Below are 18,470 nucleotides of genomic sequence, written 5' to 3'. Positions count from 1 at the left end.
CCAATTAAAAATAAGTAACTACTAGGGAAGTAATGTACAGTATAAAAGGACTATAGTCAACACTGCTGTGTGGTATATATGAAAACTGTTGAGAGTAAATCCTGAGTTCTTATTACAAGGACACATTTTTTTCTTTTTTCTTCTCTTTTTATTGTAGCTATATAAGATGATGACTGCTAGTTGTTTGCAGTAGTCATTTAACAATATATATAGATCAATATATGCTTATACAGTACTTGAATGTAATCTCAAAAATGACAGAATGATCTCTGTTCGTTTCCAAGACAAACCATTCAATATCATGGTAATCCAAATCTATGCCCCGACCAGTAACACTGAAGAAGCTGAACTTGAATGGTTCTATGAAGACCTACAAGACCTTCTAGAACTAACACCCAAAAAAGATGTCCTTTTCATTATAGGGGACTGGAATGCAAAAGTAGGAAGTCAAGAAACACCTGGATAGCAGGCAAATTTGGCCTTGGAGTACAGAATGAAGCAGGCCAAAGGCTAATAGAGTTCTGCCAAGAGAATGCACTGGTCACAGCAAACACCCTCTTCCAACAACACAAGAGAAGACTCTACACATGGACATCACCAGATGGTCAATAGCAAAATCAGATTGATTATATTCTTTGCAGCCAAAGATGAAGAAACTCTATACAGTCAGCAAAAACAAGACTGGGAGCAGACTGTGGCTCAGATCATGAACTCCTTATTGCCAAATTCAGACTTAAGTTGAAGAAAGTGGGGAAAACCATGACACCATTCAGTATGACCTTAAACAAATCCCTTATGGCTATACAGTAGAAGTGAGAAACAGATTTAAGGGACGAGATCTGATAGACAGAGTGCCTATAACTATGGTCGGAGGTTCATGACATTGTCCAGGAGAAGGGTCAAGATCATCCCGAAGAAAAAGAAATGCAAAAAAGCAAAATGGCTGTCTGAGGAGGCCTTACAAATAGCTGTGAGAAGATGAGAAGCGAAAAGCAAGGAGAAAAGGAAAGATATACCCATTTGAATGCAGAGTTCCAAAGAATAGCAAAGAGAGATAAGAAAGCCTTCCTCAGCTTATCAATGCAAAGAAATAGAGGAAAACAATAGAATGGAAAAGACTAGCGATCTCTTCAAGAAAATTAGAGATACCAAGGGAACATTTCATGCAAAGATGGGCTCAATAAAGGACAGAAATGGTATGGAGCTAACAGAAGCAGAAGATATTAAGAAGAGGTGGCAAGAATACACAGAAGAGCTGCACAAAAAGGATCTTCACGACCCAGATAATCACAATGGTGTGATCACTCACCTAGAGCCAGACATCCTGGAATGTGAAGTCAAGTGGGCCTTAGGAGGCATCACTACGAATAAAGTTAGTGGAGGTGATGGAATTCCAGTTGAGCTATTTCAAATCCTAAAAGATGATGCTGTGAAAGTGCTGCCCTCAATATGCCAGGAAATTTGGAAAACTCAGCAGTGGCCACAGGACTGGAAAAGGTCAGTTTTCATTCCAATCCCAAAGAAAGACAATGCCAAAGAATGCTGAAACCACCGCACAATTGCACTCATCTCACACGCTAGTGAAGTAATGCTCAAAATTCTCCAAGCCAGTCTTCAGCAATACGTGAACCGTGAACTTCCAGATGATCAAGCTGGTTTTAGAAAAGGCAGAGGAACCAGAGATCAAATTGCCAACATCCGCTGGATCATCAAAAAAGCAAGAGAGTTCTAGAAAAACATCTATTTCTGCTTTACTGACTATGCCAAAGTCTTTGACTGTGTGGATCACAATAAACTGTGGAAAATTCTTAAAGAGATGGGCATACCAGACCACCTGACCTGTCTCTTGAGAAACCTGTATGCAGGTCAGGAAGCAACATTTAGAACTGGACATGGAACAACAGACTGGTTCCAAATAGGAAAAGGAGTAGGTCAAGGCTGTATATTGTCACCGTGCCTATTTAACTTATATGCAGAGTACATCATGAGAAACACTGGGCTGGAAGAAGCACAAGCTGGAATCAAGATTGCCGGGAGAAATACCAGTAACCTCAGATATGCAGATGATGCCACCCTTATGGCAGAAAGTGAAGAAGAACTAAAGAGCCTCTTGATGAAGGTGAAAGAGGAGAGTGAAAAAGTTGGCTTAAAATTCAGAAAACTAAGATCATGGCATCTTGTCCCATCACTTCATGGCAAATGGATGGAGAAACAGCAGAAACAGTGGCTGACTTTATTTTGGGGGGCTCCAAAATGACTGCAGATGGTGATTGCAGCCATGAAATTAAAAGACACTTACCCCTTGGAAGGGAAGGAAAGTTATGACCAATCTAGACAGCATATTAAAAAGCAGAGACATTACTTTGTCAACGAAAGTCCATCTAGTGAAGGCTATGGTTTTTCCAGTGGTCATGTATGGGTGTGAGAGTTGGACTATAAAGAAAGCTGAGCACCAAAGAATTGATGCTTTTGAACTGTGGTGTTGGAGAAGACTCTTGAGAGTCCCCTGGACTGCAAGGAGACCCAACCAGTCCATCCTAAAGAAGATCAGCCCTGGGTATTCATTGGAAGGACTGATGTTGAAGCTGAAACTCCAATAGTTTGGCCGCCTGATGAGAAGAGCTGACTCATTTGAAAAGACCCTGATGCTGGGAAAGATTGAGGGTGGGAAGAGAAGGGGACGACAGGATGAGATGGTTGGATGGCATCACTGACCTAATGGCCATGGGTTTGGGTGGACTCTGGAAGTTGGTGATGGACACAGAGGCCTGGTGTGCTGCGGTTCATGGGGTCACAAAGAGTCCGACACGACTGAGCAACAGCACTGAACTGATGCCAGTTATATCTTCATAAAACTGGGGAGAAAAGAGAAATTCTGAAAAGTTTTTATTGTATTTGGCAATAAAGAGGCTCTTGTTAACCTTTACATAGCTGTTTTATTGGTCTAATGATTAGATCCAAATTGTAGTGAATTGAGGAGTAAATGAATGATTAGAAAGCAGGTGGGATAAACATTCAAGAAGTTGGAAGATAGAGGGAAGAAGTGGGAAAGTCGTAGCTAGAAATTAGAGATTTTCTTTTTAAGATGGAAAAGTGTTTAGAGTGTCCTCAGGTTTAGGAAAAGGAATCAGTAGATTGGGAGAAGTTGAAAGTTGAGGGGAAAGAGGAGACAATCAATGGCAAACTTGGGATATACAAGTGGAAAAGGATCAAGAATTTAGATGTAAGGATTAGCCTTGAAACAGGAGGATGTGATACCTCTTCCTCTGAGGTTGAAAGGAAAGACGTACAATGGATGCAGGAATAAACAGTTTAAGGGCTTCCCTTCTTAACCACTGGTGGTTAAGTGGTTAAGAATCTGCCTTGCAATGCAAGGGATGCCGGTTTGATCCCTGGTCTGGGCAGATTCCACGTGCTGTGGACCAGCTAAGCCTGTACACCACAGCTGTTGAGCCCCGCGCTGCAGCTCCTGAAGGCCCGTGTGCTAGAGCCTGTGCTCCGCAACAAGGGAAGCCACCGATGCGAAGCTCACACACCGCAATGAAGAGTAGCCCCCGCTCTCTACAACTAGAGAAAGCCCACATGCACCAACAAAGACCCACCACAGCCAAAAATTAAGTAAATCTTAGAAAAAAGAGAAACAGTTTGGTTGTGGGATTCAAAAGTTGAAGGATTTTTTTTTTTTTTTTTTTTGCCTAATAATTTCTATTTCCTCTGTGAAGTAAGATCTTTACTAAAAGTGAAAGGAGTGTTGAATGTAAAGTTTGAAGAGACGAAAATTTAGATACTGCCTAGCATAATGGAAAATGTTGCGGAACAAGGACAAATACATAGATGTTGAGAGTATTAAAGTCTTCAGCTAAGACTGTATGCAGTTTTCTTCAGGCTCAATTAGCAGCTTCTGCCTAAGAAGGAAGAAGTCAGATTGTAGGATTCTTTGATTTGGGAGTTTTCTGAGCAAGTGCAGGAAAAGGACAAGGATGCCCAGGACTTGAGTGTGCTGGTGAGAGAGCAGTATGAGTAGATAATCATGAGGTCCAGGCTTATCCATTTGGGAAATTATAGGCGTATTGGAAGTCAGCAGTTTTAAGGGGACTAAATGACAAGAAGACAGAAGGCTTGTAATGTGGGTATGGGGAGTGGAATTAGAGGTAAAATATTTCTGGTTTGGGCATAGGAGCATGTTGCTATAGGAATTTGGAGCTCAGAAATAACAGAGTACAGAGGCATTAACAATGATCATTAACAAATTAACAAAGCTCTCTTTGGCCCATCTCAAACTTAGCTTCACTGTTCACATTCCTTAGTAACTCTCCTTGTTAAAGTCAGTGATATAAGTTTTATTTCTAGTTAAGAAATCAGGGAAGGGGTCTTCCCTGTCCCTAGCCTCTGGCCTAAGTGATTGCTTATTATACCAGACCTCCTTTCCTATCTGGGTATAAAGGATATGTTATTTTTCCTTCTACCTTTCTGGCTATGTCTAAAATGTCTCCTTGGTAGAATCTGTCTATATATCCCACTGAAAATATAGCTGTAGCTGCCAGAGATTTGTTTTCTCGATGTTTGAAGATTCTAGCTAGCTCTTGCCAACCTTTTCATGTCATGACACCTAAAAAATGATAATATTTTTGTACACTAGAGAAAAGGAAAGACGCTATTTGGGGCTAGAAGTGACTTAGGGATGCTGACTGCCTAGCCTTGAGGAGAGCAGTTCTGCTGTAAATAATTTTTACTCACTTGCATGAGCTCAGACTGTTGGTGTTCAGATACCTGAGATTCTGTTTCACCCTTGATATTTATCTGTTGGTTCACACTCACTCTGTTACTGTACTGGCAAGACTGTGAGAAACCTCAGTATCCTTGTAGACATCGTAACTAGAGTCTCATATCTGGTTTATTCTTATAAAACTTGTCTGCTTATAAGTGCTTCCTTTTGTCTGCCTGTCTTCTTGATGCTGACAAGAGCATGCCAGACGATGTCCAAGGCACCCCTCCAACCATTTATACTAGCAGTGAACAGCTTCGACTCTTTGCATTTGAAGCAGAAGTCAATGAGAACTATGAAATGGCAACAGTGTACTATGAAGAGGTAATTAAACATCTTTCTGGTGGTTGTTGCTACTGCTAATTGTTTAATATGGGTATAATAAGTAGTAGTGTTTGATTGTTTAAAATCCAACCTTGTTGGTGAAAAGACAGACACATAGATCAATAAAACAGAGTCCAAAAATAGGTCCACAGAAACAGAGCCATTATATTTTTGACAAAGTTGTTTACAAATTAAAAAATTCAATGTGGAAAAGATAGGCTTTTCAAAAAATTGTGTTAGAACAGTTGGTTATCCATATGCAGAAAATGAACCTCGAGAGGCAGAAATAAAGATGGCAGAGTAAGAGGACATGGAGGTCACCTCCCTGCCTTAAGCACATTAAAAATACATCTACATGTGGAACAGTTCTCACTGGAAACTGACAGAAGGACTCATGTACAACCAAGGCTGTAAGAAAGATACACGCATAATTTAGTTGAAAGGGAAGAAAAGTGATCTGGTTGGGACCTGTGTCCCTAGGAGGGGACACAGAGGAAAAGGGAGGGTGCACTGGTGTATATTCACACTGAGGAGTAAGTGGGTCAAGCCACAGACTGGGTGTCCCAGTCCTGGATTACTGTGTAGAGAAGACAAGGCCCCTTTGCTGGTTGGAGGACTGACTGCTGGGACAGATAGAAAGGCTGGAGAAGCCTGGACTCCGTTTATGAGGAATGCAAGTGTCCTGGCTTGCCCCTGAGGCAGGGCAGAGAGAGATCTGCCCTACAGGCTGGCACATTTCCCACGGTCGCCCCACCATGCACCTGGGCCCAAGCCAAGCCAATGCTCCAGCCCCACTCAGACCACACCACAGTACAGCATTGGATCTGGCGGGGCACAACCAGGGAAAAAAATTCCAACCTGGGTTGCATCTGAGAAGAGCCAGAGGTGGCTACATAAGCAGCCATAGTTATAGCTATATGCACATGGGCCCGACTTGCTTCAGCACACCCTGCCTCTGTGCAAATGTTCCAGTGTGGCGAGAGGGAAAAACACGCACTTAATGGGAACATAGTCAGCTGGAGGAAAATGGTCACATCCGGTTGTGAAACTGTTGCCCTGTGTTTTCTTCTGAGAATTTTATAGTTTTAGGTATTACATTTAGGTCTTTGATCCATTTGAATTATTTTTTGTATATGGTGTAGGTAAGGGTTCAACTTCATTCTCTGCATGTGGATATTCAGTTTTCCTAGCATAGTTTGCTTAAAAGGTTGTCCTTTCCCTACCGAGTGGTCTTGACACCTTTGTCAAAAGTCATTTGACCATATATATTAGGATTTATTTCTGGGCTCTCTGTTCTATTCCCTTGGTTTATATGTCTGTCTGTATACCAGTACCAGACTGATTACTGTAACTTTGTTAAGTTCTGAAGTCAGGAAGTGTGAGTTTTCTAGTTTTGTTCTGTTTAAAGATTGTTTTGGATATTCAGGATCCTTAAGATTCCATATGAATTTTGGAATGGGCTTTTATGTTTCTGCAAAAAAATATCATTGGGATTTTGATAGACATTGCATTGAATCTATATATTGCTTTTCACAGTATTAAGTCTTCTAATCTAATCTGTGAACATGCAATGTGTTTCCATTTGTTTGTCTCTCTTCTTTAATTTCTTTCAGCAATGTTTTATAGTTTTCACTCATTATAAGTTGCTTTTATTATTACATATTTGTGGATAAGCTGATATTTGCCTCCTCAAGACTGTGACAGAAGTGATTATATATATATAAATCTTTAAAATGAAACATAAAATGAATCTTTTGGTTCCCAAGTAATTGGATGAGCGTATGGTGACCAGAACACTGATACTAGGAAGCAGTGAATTGAGGATTCATTTTTTTTTTGAGGATTTATTTTTTACATTATTTCAACAAATATTTATTGACCACATAATATAAGCCAGACAAGTGACTGTTCTGGGCATTCAGAATTTAGTGGTAAGCAAAAAAGAAGTCATATTTGTAATTTCATAGACCTTACAGTGTTTTTGGAGTACTTGCTATGTGATGTTATGTGCATGAAGGATGTAACATAGTGTCACAGTAACTTTGGTCCTCCTAATGTTTCATGTGGCAGAGGTTAGTTCGTGAGCCCCAGAACCTGGAGCACTGGCTGGACTATGGTGCCTTCTGCCTCCTAACTGAAGACAATATCAAAGCACAGGAGTGTTTTCGAAAAGCCCTTTCCCTGAACCAGAATCATATCCAGAGGTATGGTTGGAAGGGAGATGGGGATGAGTAGGAGCAGATGAGCTTCTGTATGAATTTGCCTTGGTCCCTGTGACATGGGGCCATGTTGTCAGTCATGTTGGTGGTCTCTCCTCAGCCTGCTGCTGTGTGGTGTCCTGGCTGTCCTGATGGAGCACTATGAGCAGGCGGAAGTTTTCTTTGAGGATGCTACTTGCTTGGAACCAACCAATGTTGTAGCCTGGACTTTACTTGGTTTGATATTTTCCTGTGATACGAATGTATCTTCTTTCATTAGAAGATTTTTCCTTTCTCTTTCCATTCTTTAATGGCTCATCATGTAATTCTTAAACTTTGGTAGAAGTGTGGGAAATTTAAATGAACTGTTGTCATTCTTCAGTATTTGATAGTGGGAAATTAGTCGGATTTGTTTCAATGTCTTTTTTTTTTTCAGGCTTGTACTATGAAATTCAAAATAATGATATTCGAATGGAAATGGCTTTTCATGAAGCCTCCAAACAGCTTCAGGCACGAGTTCTTCAGGCACAAGTCACGAAGCAGAAGAGCACTGGTACTGTAGAGTATGCTGAAGAAGGAGGGAAAGCAGAATCCAGCTTAGGTCCTTGGGGAATCACCAGTGGTTCTTCTACAGCAGCCCTCAAAGTGGAAGCCCCAACAGGTAGGACCAAGGAGATGATGTGTGGCTATTGGAAAAATGATTGGCCTCACGAGTAGGACCTGGCACATAGTAGGTACTCAGTAAATAGTTGTTAAATGAATGAGAAAGTGGAGTTTCGAGTTGTTCCAGGGCTACCAGGCAACAGTCCTTCTAAACATTTCCTCATTCATGTGACTGAAAGTCGGAAATTTCTACTGTTGTTGCTTGTCAATTTTTTGAGACTTAAAATTTTTTGAGAATTTAACATCTCTATGTATCCCTAAAAGGGGTATCATTTTAGCAGAGTAAGTTTCATTCTTTTCCCCCTCACTCTCTTCTCTAGGATCTAAAGTCTCAGTCTTGTGATTGTAAAATTTTAAAATTTATTTATACACTTTTTTTTCCTCTTCTTCATTGACATTCTCCTTTCCTCCACTTTAGGACATCATTCTAATATGCTTAAGTTGTGTGTTTTAATGTGTTTCTTGCATATGTTATTTTGTTTGTAAGTTATTACACTTATTAGCACAAAATTGTTATTTTGTGTACATATATTTTCAACAGGTTAGGGTATAATGGATATTTCATAAACTGCACATATTTAATGTGTACAATTTGATAAGTTTTGACATATGAACACATCCATGGAAACATCACCACAGTCAACATAATGAACATATCTGAAAACTCCAAAACTTTCTTTGTGCCTATTTGTAATCTCTTTCTCCCATCCAAGTACTCACCAGGCCTGACCCTGCTTAGCTTCCTAGATCAGACGAGATCTGGCACATTCAGGGTGGTATGGCTGTAGACCGTAGTCTCTTTCTCTTGCTCCTGTTTCCATATAACCACCAATCAGCTTTCTATTACTATAGATGAGTGTGCATATTTTAGAATTTTATTTATTTATTTATGGCTGCCCTGGGTCTTCATTAATGTGTGCAGGCTTTCTCTTATTACAGCGAGTGGGGACAACTACTCTTTGCTGTGGTGTGTGGGCTTCTCATTGTGGTGGCCTCTCTTGTTGTGGAGCAAGGGCTCTAGGGGTGTGGGCTCAGTAGTTGTGGCTCACAGGCCCAGCTGCTTCGCAGCATGTGGGATATTCCCAGACCAGGCTCCAACCTGTGTCCTCTGCATTGGCAGCCAGATTCTTAACCACTGGGGAAGTCCCAATTTTAGAATTAAGTAGAATTACACAGTATATACTCTTTTTTGTCTGACTTTTTCCACTTCAGTAGGTCAGTCAGCTCAATCACTCAGTCATGTCTGACTCTTTGCGACCCCATGGCCTTTCTTATCTCTCCTTGCTATTCTTTGGAACTCTGCATTCAAATAGGTATATCTTTCCTTTTCTCCTTTGTTTTTGTCTTCTCTTTTTTCCTCAGCTATTTGTAAGGCCTCCTCAGACAGCCATTTTGCTTTTTTGCATTTCTTTTTCTTCGCGATGGTCTTGCTCCCTGTCTCCTGTACAATGTCACGAACCTCTGTCCATAGTTCATCAGGCACTCTATCAGATCTAGTTCCTTAAATCTATTTCTCACTTCCACTGTATAATTGTTAGGGATTTGATTTAGGTCATACTTGAATGGTCTCATGGTTTTCCCTACTTTCTCCAATTTAAGTCTGAATTTGGCAATAAGGAGTTCATGATCTGAGCCACAGTCAGCTCCCGGTCTTGTTTTTGCTAACTGTATGGAACTTCTCCATCTTTGGCTGCAAAGAATATAATCAATCTGATTTCACTGTTGACCATCTGGTGATGTCTATGTGTAAAGTCTTCTCTTGTGTTGTTGGAAGAGGGTGTTTGCTATGACCAGTGCGTTCTCTTGGTAGAAGAACTCTATTAGCCTTTGCCTTTCTTCATTCTGTACTCCAGGGCTGAATTTGCCTGTTACTCCAGGTGTTTCTTGACTTCCTACTTTTGCATTCCAGTCCCCTACAATGAAAAGGACATCTTTTTTGGGTGTTAATTCTAGAAGGTCTTATAGGTCTTCATGGAACCGTACAATTTCCGCTTCTTCAGCATTACTGGTCGGGGCATAGACTTGGATTACCGTGATATTGAATGGTTTGTCTTGGAAACGAACAGAGATCATTGTGTTGTTTTTGAGACTGCATCCAAGTACTGCATTTTAGACTCTTGTTGACTGTGATGGCTACTCCATTTCTTCTAAGGGATTCTTGCCCACAGTAGTCAATTTAATGGTCATCTGAGTTAAATTCACCCATTCCAGTCCATTTTAGTTCGCTGATTCATAAAATGTCGACGTTCTTTCTTGCCATCTCCGGTTTGATCACTTCCAATTTGCCTTGATTCATGGACCTAACATTCCAGATTCCTATGCAATATGCTCTTTACAGCATCGGACCTTGCTTTCATCACCAGTCACATCCACAACTGGGTGTTGTTTTTACTTTGGCTCCATCTCTTTATTCTTTCTGGAGTTATTTCTCCACTGATCTCCAGTAGCATATTGGGCACCTATCGACCTGGGGAGTTCATCTTTCAGTGTCCTATCTTTTTGCCTTTTCATACTGTTCATGGGGCTCTCAAGGCAGGAATACTGAAGTGGTTTGCCATTCCCTTCTCCAGTGGACCACATTTTGTCAGAACTCTCCACCATGACCCATCCGTCTTGGGTGTCCCTACACGGCATGGCTCATAATTTCATTGAGTTAGACAAGGCTGTGGTCCATATGATTAGATTGGTTAGTTTTCTGTGAGGGTGGTTTTCAGTCTGTCTTCCCTCTAATGGAGAAGGATAAGAGGCTTATGAAAGCTTCCTGATGGGATAGATCGACTGAGGGGGATACTGGGTCTTGTTCTGATGGGCGGGGCCATGCTCAGTAAATCTTTAATCCAATTTTAATTATTTTGAGACTCAAACATGTTGTTGCCCATATCAGTAGTTCATCCTTTTTATTGCTGAATAATATCCTGATGTATGGAGATACCACATTGTATTTATTTAATTACCAGTTGATATATATTTGGGCTGTTTCTAGTTTGGGACTGTTAAAGTTGTGGATATTATGTACAAGTTTTTGTATAGACATGGACTTTCATTCTTTCGGATAAATACTTGTTATTTTTTAGTCGCAAAGTTGTGTCTGACTCTTTGCAACCCCATGGAATGCAGCATGCCAGGCTTCCTTGTCCTTCACCATCTCCCAGAATTTGCTCAGACTCATGTCCATTGAGTCAGTGATGCCATCCAACCATCTCATCCTCTGTCGCCCCTGATACTAGGAAAGATTGAGGGCAGGAGGAGAAAGAGGATGAGATGGATAAATACTTAGAAGTTGAATAGCTGGGACTGTTCAACTTAAAAGTTGAATATCTGGGTTGTCTAGCCATATGTTTTTTATTTTCTAATATTTGAGAATTTTTCCAGATATATTTATTTCTTATTTCTAATTTAACTTAATAATGGTTAGAAAATGTACTTTACGTGATTTGAGTCCTTTTAAATTTATTTTGACTTGTTTTATGGTCTAGTGTTTAATCTGACTTGATCCATATACACTTGAAAAGAGTGTGTATTCTGCTGTTGTTGAGTGGAGTGTTCTATACAGTGAGTTTAATTAGTTGATTGTGTTGTTCAGCTCAGCAAATGCTTTGTGGTTTTGTGCCTCTGAAGTTTTGTTTAAATAGTTCTTCCTACCTCAAGTCACATTTTCTTTGATTAACTTTATAATATTAGTTTTACATTTACACGTTTAATCTATCCAGATTCCATCTTTGAGTGTGATACTAGGTGGGAACTAGTTTCATTTTTCTCCATGTAGAGAGATAATTTTCTCAAAACCATCTGTTAAACAATCATCTTTTATCATTTGATTTAAGGTGTATATGTCTCTGAGCTCTATGTTCTGTCTCATATGTCTGATCTTAAAACAACATCACACTCTTTATTGCTGTGTGGAATCCAGTTGGACATTTTATTTCGACTGTATTGAATTTATAGATTAATTTAGGGGTAATAGACATCTGTGCTTCTGTGCTTGCTCCCTCAGTCATGTCCAGCTCTTTGAGACCCCATGGACTGTAGCCCTCTAGGTTCTTGCCTGGAAAATCTGGGAATTCTCCAGGCAAGAATACTAGAGAGGGGTTTCCACGCCCTCCTCCAGGGGATCTTCCCAACCCAGAAATCAAACCCAGGTCTCAAGCATTGCAGGCAGATTCTTGACCATCTAAGTCAACAGGGGACCTCAGTAGACACCTGCATATTGTTAACCACTCTATCCAAGTGTGTGGAGAATCTCTCCATTTACTCAGGTCATCTGGGTTCTTTATTAAAATTTTTAACATTTTCTTCCCAGTGAGGCCCTGTTTAAGTAATTCATAGTTGTTTTATTGATTCCATTGCTATCATAGTATATTATTTGAATTATGTTTTCTAGTTGGTTATTGCTGGTATTTTTTAATGTATGCTATTGACTTTCTACATTTTAGATTTTACTGTATACTGTTGTTTTTTAGATTTGACTTGTATATCGATAATCTAATTTGACTCATTTTTTTAAAATAAGGGAGCTCAGTTTGTTTGTTTACTTTCAGCTGTGCTGGGTCTTCGTTACTATACGGGCTTTTCTCTTGTTGCAGAGAGTGAGGGCCACTCTCTAGTTGAGGGGTGCAGAGTTCTCGTCACAGTGGCTTCTTTTATTGCAGAGCACAGGCCCTGGGGCATGCAGGCTTCAGTCGTTGTGGCACTCGGGCTCTGGAGCACAGCTCTTAGTAGCTGTGGCGCACAGGCTTAGCTGCTCCGTGGCATGTGGGATCCTCCTGGACCAGAGATAGAGCCTGTGTCTCTTGCACTGGCAGGGGGATTCTCTACCACTGAGCCACCAGGGAAGCCCATCATTTGACTCCTATTGATTCAAATAGATGATTACTTTTATTGTTTTTTCCAGAATATGATTATTATATCATCTGCCAATAATGATAGTGTTACCTTTTCTTCCCAATTCTCATACTGCTTACCTCTTTTTATTATTGACAGTAATATGTTGTATGTTAGTTGTAGTGTTCAGCCTTGTCTTCTTTCCCTAAGGGGAATGAGTTCAATGTTTGTCTATTAAATCTAAAGTATGGTTTAAGATTTTTCTTAAAAAAAAAAAAAAACCTTTACAGAATTAAGAAAAGTGTCTTCTGTTCTTAATTTCCAAAGAATTTTTTTTCATTAATAACTGTTGATCTTTATCAGATTCTTTTTCTGCGTCAATTTAAAAAAAAATTATTTTCTCCTTTTATCTATTAGTATAGTGAACAACATTGATAGATTTCTTTTATATTGAACAATCCTTGTAATAACTGAATAAATACTGCTTGATCATAATGTATTAATTTTTAATATACCTTTTGATTTGAATAGCTAACTCTTTATTTTGGATCTTTGCATCTGTGTTCATAAATGAAAGCCTGTACTTTTTTTGGTCTAGTTTTATAATCCAGATTATTAGGTAGCTTTTGTTCTTTTGCTTTTAGTCTTTAATGTGTTTGTGTTCTATATTTATTAGTGTTATTCATGGCATTTTCTACTTTTTTTTTGCATTTTCTACTTTTTAGAGTTCATCAATTTCATCTAGGTTTAAAAAATTCATTAGAGGTACATGTTTTTTCATATTAATATATTATTTTTATACAGACTTTTTTTTAGAGCAGTTTAAGTTTCTAAAGTTATGTCTTGTTCTTTTATTGATAACATTCATTTGTCTCTTCATTTTTCCCAATTCTCTGTTTATTTCTGTGTGTTAGATAGGTCGGTTGGCTATATTTCCCAGTCTTGAAGAAGTGCCTTATATAGGAGATGTCCAATGGGGTCCAGCAGGGCACTCTTCTCTGGTCACCAGAGGTATACACTCTAGAAGTATCCCTCTTCTCTTGTGGCAAGGTGAACTTTATGGGCATGCTGGTAAGCAGGACTGGCCCCTGGCCCAATTGTCTGTGAAGCTGTGCCTCATGGTGACTGAGGGCCCACTGGATGGCACAGTATCTTCCTGTGTGGTTGGTTGTGCATTCCCGAGGGACTCAAGGCTGGTGCCAGTCCACTGGTGAGCCAAGTCCATGTCCCCACACAGTTGCTCGTGAGCTCCAGGGGAGCTCATGGCTTGTGCCAACCCACTGGTGAGTGGGGTCGATTTCCAGTGGTACTAGGCCAAAGGGAAGATTCTAAAATGACATTTACTAGTACCAATGTTATTATGGTAGAATGCTTCAAAAATGGCTGTTTCACCAGTGTCTGCATCCCTAGAGGGAGTACCAGTTGGCTTCTGCCACCCTAAAAGGTTCTCCAAGATCAGCAAGTGGGTTTGACCCGGGCTCCTTTCAAATTAATGCCTCTGCGCTGAGACTTGCAGCATGTGAGATTTTGTGGACATCCTTTGAGTGGAGTATCTATTTCCTATAGTCCTTTGGCTCTCCTTATCCTAAGCCCCACTGGTTTTCAAAGCCAGGTGTTCTGGGGGCTTGTCTTCCTGATGCAGAATCCCTAGGTTGAGGAGCCTGATTCAGGGCTCAAACCCCTTGCTCCTCGGGGAGGACCTCTATGATGGTGATATTCCTCTTTATGGGTCACCAAGCTGAGAGTGTAGATCCTGACTATACCGTGTCCCCATCCCTCCTACCATCTCATTGTGGTTCCTTTTTTAAGTCTTTAGTGTGGAAAACATTTTCTTCTAGTCTCTGTCATTTTCATAGATAAAGACAGCTGTTCTATAAGTGGTTGTAAATCTGATGCATCCATGGGAGGTGGTGAGTTCAGGGTCTTCCTACTCTGCTGTTTTGGCCACCTCCAGTTTCTTTTTTTTTCCATTAAGATCATGTCTCGATGATCAGTCTGCATAATTAACCAGCCTCTTTTTCCTGAAATGCATATTGGATTACCTCCATCTCCAATAGTTTGGGTTTCCTTTTCTTTCTTGTTCTGCCTACAATGCGGGAGACCCGGGTTCAATCCCTGGGTCAGGAAGATCCCCTGGAGAAGGAAATAGCAACCCACTCTAGTACTCTTGCCTGGAAAATCCCATGGATGAAGGAGCCTGATAGGCTACAGTCCATGGGGTCGCAAAGAGTCGGACACGACATAGCGACTTCACTTCACTTCTCTTTCTTGTTACACCCATTAGGTGTAATCATTTCCCAGTAATACTGTCTTACTTTCTAAGAGCTCACCTACCCTCACAGTTTCTATTTCACTTCTCATAACTCTCAAATGTCTGTCTTTAATGCTGACACCCCTCCAGAGTCCAGCAGTGGATTTTTCCACTAGTTAACTCATCTGCTCATATCTCAAACTGACTGCATTGTTATATTAGGCACCCAAGCTCATGATCTCAGAGTCAGTCCTTCTTCTTCTTGCTTGCTTACTTGACCTTCTCTGTATCCTTATATCAAGTTGATTTCCCAGACCAGTTGATTCTCTTTCGAAATGCTCCCTACACCATTCCTTTATATTTACACTGCTATCCATTACCAATATCCAGAGTGTTATAACAGCCTTATTACGGACTTCTTCATCAACATTTTTTTCTCCTTGTTGCATAGTACTGCTAGAGTAATCTTCATAAAATATCCCACTTTAATCCTCTGATTTTTCTGCTAAAACTCTTCATTGTAACCCTCTTCTTTTTCTTATAGAAGAAAACTCCTAGCATTCATATATCAATACAGTCTAGCCCCTAGCCTCCCTTTCCTTAATTTTTGCTATGCAATCCTCAGTACCCATTAAAATAATTAGCTTGCTACTCCCAAACTTTAGCCCCTACCTCTTTAGCTATCCAGCTTCTACCTATTTTTCAAAGCCATATCTTTTTCTCTAGCTGAGAGTGACCTCTTCTGAGTCAGAGCCAGTTGGCATTGATCATTTCCTAACTGGCATTGCTTTTTATTTTTATTCCTAAAACATGTATTTATATGAGAGGCAGCATGGTATGTTTAAGAGCTTCAGCAAATTAACTTTTCTGTGGTTCACTTTGTTTAATGGGACATAATAAACATATCTCATAGTGTTGTGAAAAATAAATAAAACTATGCATTACAGTCCTTATGTTCAAATACAGTCATGTTCAAATAGAGCTTCTTTATATGATGATGATGATGGTGATGATTTTTGAATAATGAGGTAAAATAGAATTCTTGTCCTTAAGGAGTTTTAATATTTTCTAAAATTTCTAAAATTCTAAAATATTAACATTCTCCTTTGGATTCTTGAGATTCTAGGTTTAGCATAGCTTTTGCAATAGGTATTTGTTTGACATTATTAGGACATGGGCTTACAGCAGGTTTGGACTAGGGAGTCACAGTGACAGGGTGCTGTCAGTGTAGCTTGTACTCTTTAAATTAATCAGAAATATAAAAGTCTGCAAAACAAGTTTTTCCATGAAATATTTAGGGGATATGTATGCTTTGGAAGTTACTTGTATTTTTATCTGCTTTTATAATAAACTTTTTTCAATGTATTTGTCTTCCATTTTTTAAATTATGAAAGTATGATAACATTTATAGGAAACTTGAAAATGCAGAACAGAGTTACATGTAGTTCCACTATATATTACAATTATTTTTTTTTTTTACAATTATTTTTTAAAGTAGGTAAATTAAGAGTTTTAGTTGGAGTTTCAGTATCAAGCTCTCAAAAATTAACAGAATGAATATACAGAGAAATAGAAGGATATACTAGACCTGAAAAGCACTATAAACCAGTTCAACATAATTAAGATTTACACAATTTTCATATAACAATAGGATACAAATTCTATTCAAGTTCCCATAGACTATAAACTATGAAGACATTGGGACATATCCAGGAACATAAGACCAGGTGCAAAAATTCCATGGCCTCAAATCATGCACTGTTCTCTTTTCACTGTGGTATTATATTAGAGATCAATATCAAAATATATTTGAAAATAACCCACATATTTTCAAGTGTAATATGACATTTACCAAGAGAGATATTTGACTTAGCTATTGAGAGCCTCAACAAAATTAGAAGACCGAAAAAACACAGTGGGTGGTTGCAGAGAAGAAAGTGTTTGAATGAGAAATTAATATCAAAGATACTTTAAAAATCTCATTTTTGGGAAGTTAAATGTCAAAAATATTTGTAATAGAATAAAAATGAAAAGAGAATTTATTGTACACTGAAGCTGTTCAATGCAATTAAATACAATGTGGAGTCTTGAATGAAGTATGAAAACAAATAATGGACACTAGCAAAGATTTTGTGAAATTTGAACAAAATCTTACTTTAATTAATAATGCTGTATCACGTGTTAATTTCCTTTCGTCGTTTTTTTTTTTACAACATAGTATTTCTTTATATTCTCAGAACTGGATTAGAAGTTTCAAGCCTTGTTCAAATTTTTTCCTATAATAAACATTTAAATACTAATAACAATTTAGGAAGGTTTTTTTTTCTCATTAAAATATAATCTTTTTAGGACTAGGAGCTCCATTATCCATTCTAGATGAATTTCTTGATGAATCCTCTCAACTGCAATCTGATTCACATGAACCCATTTTGTCTGTACAATCTCAGGATCCAGCTGCCAGCCAAAAAGCATCCAACATATTTATCAAGGAGACAGCATCAAAAAAAGGTAACTAGAATAAAGATTTCTGCTTGAAAGAAGGGCATAAACAAACTAGAGAATGATAAAGACTCTTATGATGACCAAAATGACAGTCTTGTTTGAAGTTGATTGGTTTATCTGTTATGTCTAAATTCCTTCATATGAGGCTAGTCTCTGAAATCTAATCTCTGTAGTGCAACTCTTTCACTTTTAGCTCAGAGAAATAACCAACAGATCTACGACTTTCTAACAGTGAATTTTCATGTTTGGAATATCTAAAGGTTCAAAGTATCTACAGATCTCTTTCACATTCAGGAAGATCTGAATACTTTTCTTTGGCTGGGGAGGGGATGGATGCATGCTGTTCAACATGTAGGATCTTAGTTCCCTGACAAGGGATTGAAGTGCTTCCTGCAGTGGAAGGGTGGAGTCCCAACCACTGGACTGCCCAGTGGAAATCCTAGGAAGAACTGAATTAAAAAAAAAAACAAACAACTTTCTTTTTTTTTTTTTTTTAATTTTTTTATTAGTTGGAGGCTAATTACTTCACAACATTTCAGTGGGTTTTGTCATACATTGATATGAATCAGCCATGGATTTACACGTCTTCCCCATCCCGATCCCTGCTCCCGCCTCCCTCTCCACCCGATTCCTCTCGAAACATCCCACCCTCGCCTTCTCCCACAGAGTTCAAAAGTCTGTTCTGTATTTCTGTGTCTCTTTTTCTGTTTTGCATAGAGGGTTATCGTTACCATCTTTCTAAATTCCATATATATGTGTTAGTATGCTGTAATGTTCTTTATCTTTCTGGCTTACTTCACTCTGTATAAGGGGCTCCAGCTTCATCCATCTCATTAGGACTGGTTCAAATGAATTCTTTTTAATGGCTGAGTAATATTCCATGGTGTATATGTACCACAGCTTCCTTATCCATTCATCTGCTGATGGGCATCTAGGTTGCTTCCAT

At 39.1% G+C, this 18,470-nt stretch overlaps 1 protein-coding gene across 2 annotated transcripts in view; it reads left to right on the top strand.

Annotated features, from left to right (window-relative positions):
- CFAP70 (cilia and flagella associated protein 70) overlaps positions 1 to 18,470 on the top strand; it is an 86,545-nt gene that overhangs the window by 48,357 nt on the left and 19,718 nt on the right. For both annotated transcript variants that reach the window (XM_061161786.1, XM_061161787.1), the window contains 5 exons: positions 4,964 to 5,089; positions 7,160 to 7,293; positions 7,409 to 7,524; positions 7,724 to 7,948; positions 17,372 to 17,530. In XM_061161786.1, coding sequence (XP_061017769.1) covers positions 4,964 to 5,089; positions 7,160 to 7,293; positions 7,409 to 7,524; positions 7,724 to 7,948; positions 17,372 to 17,530 — 760 coding nt within the window. The remainder of the gene's footprint in view (positions 1 to 4,963; positions 5,090 to 7,159; positions 7,294 to 7,408; positions 7,525 to 7,723; positions 7,949 to 17,371; positions 17,531 to 18,470) is intronic.

The sequence above is a fragment of the Dama dama genome, chromosome 15, assembly GCF_033118175.1.
Source record: "Dama dama isolate Ldn47 chromosome 15, ASM3311817v1, whole genome shotgun sequence".
Classification (NCBI taxonomy): domain Eukaryota; kingdom Metazoa; phylum Chordata; class Mammalia; order Artiodactyla; family Cervidae; genus Dama; species Dama dama.
This window is presented reverse-complemented; position numbering and strand designations above follow the sequence as displayed.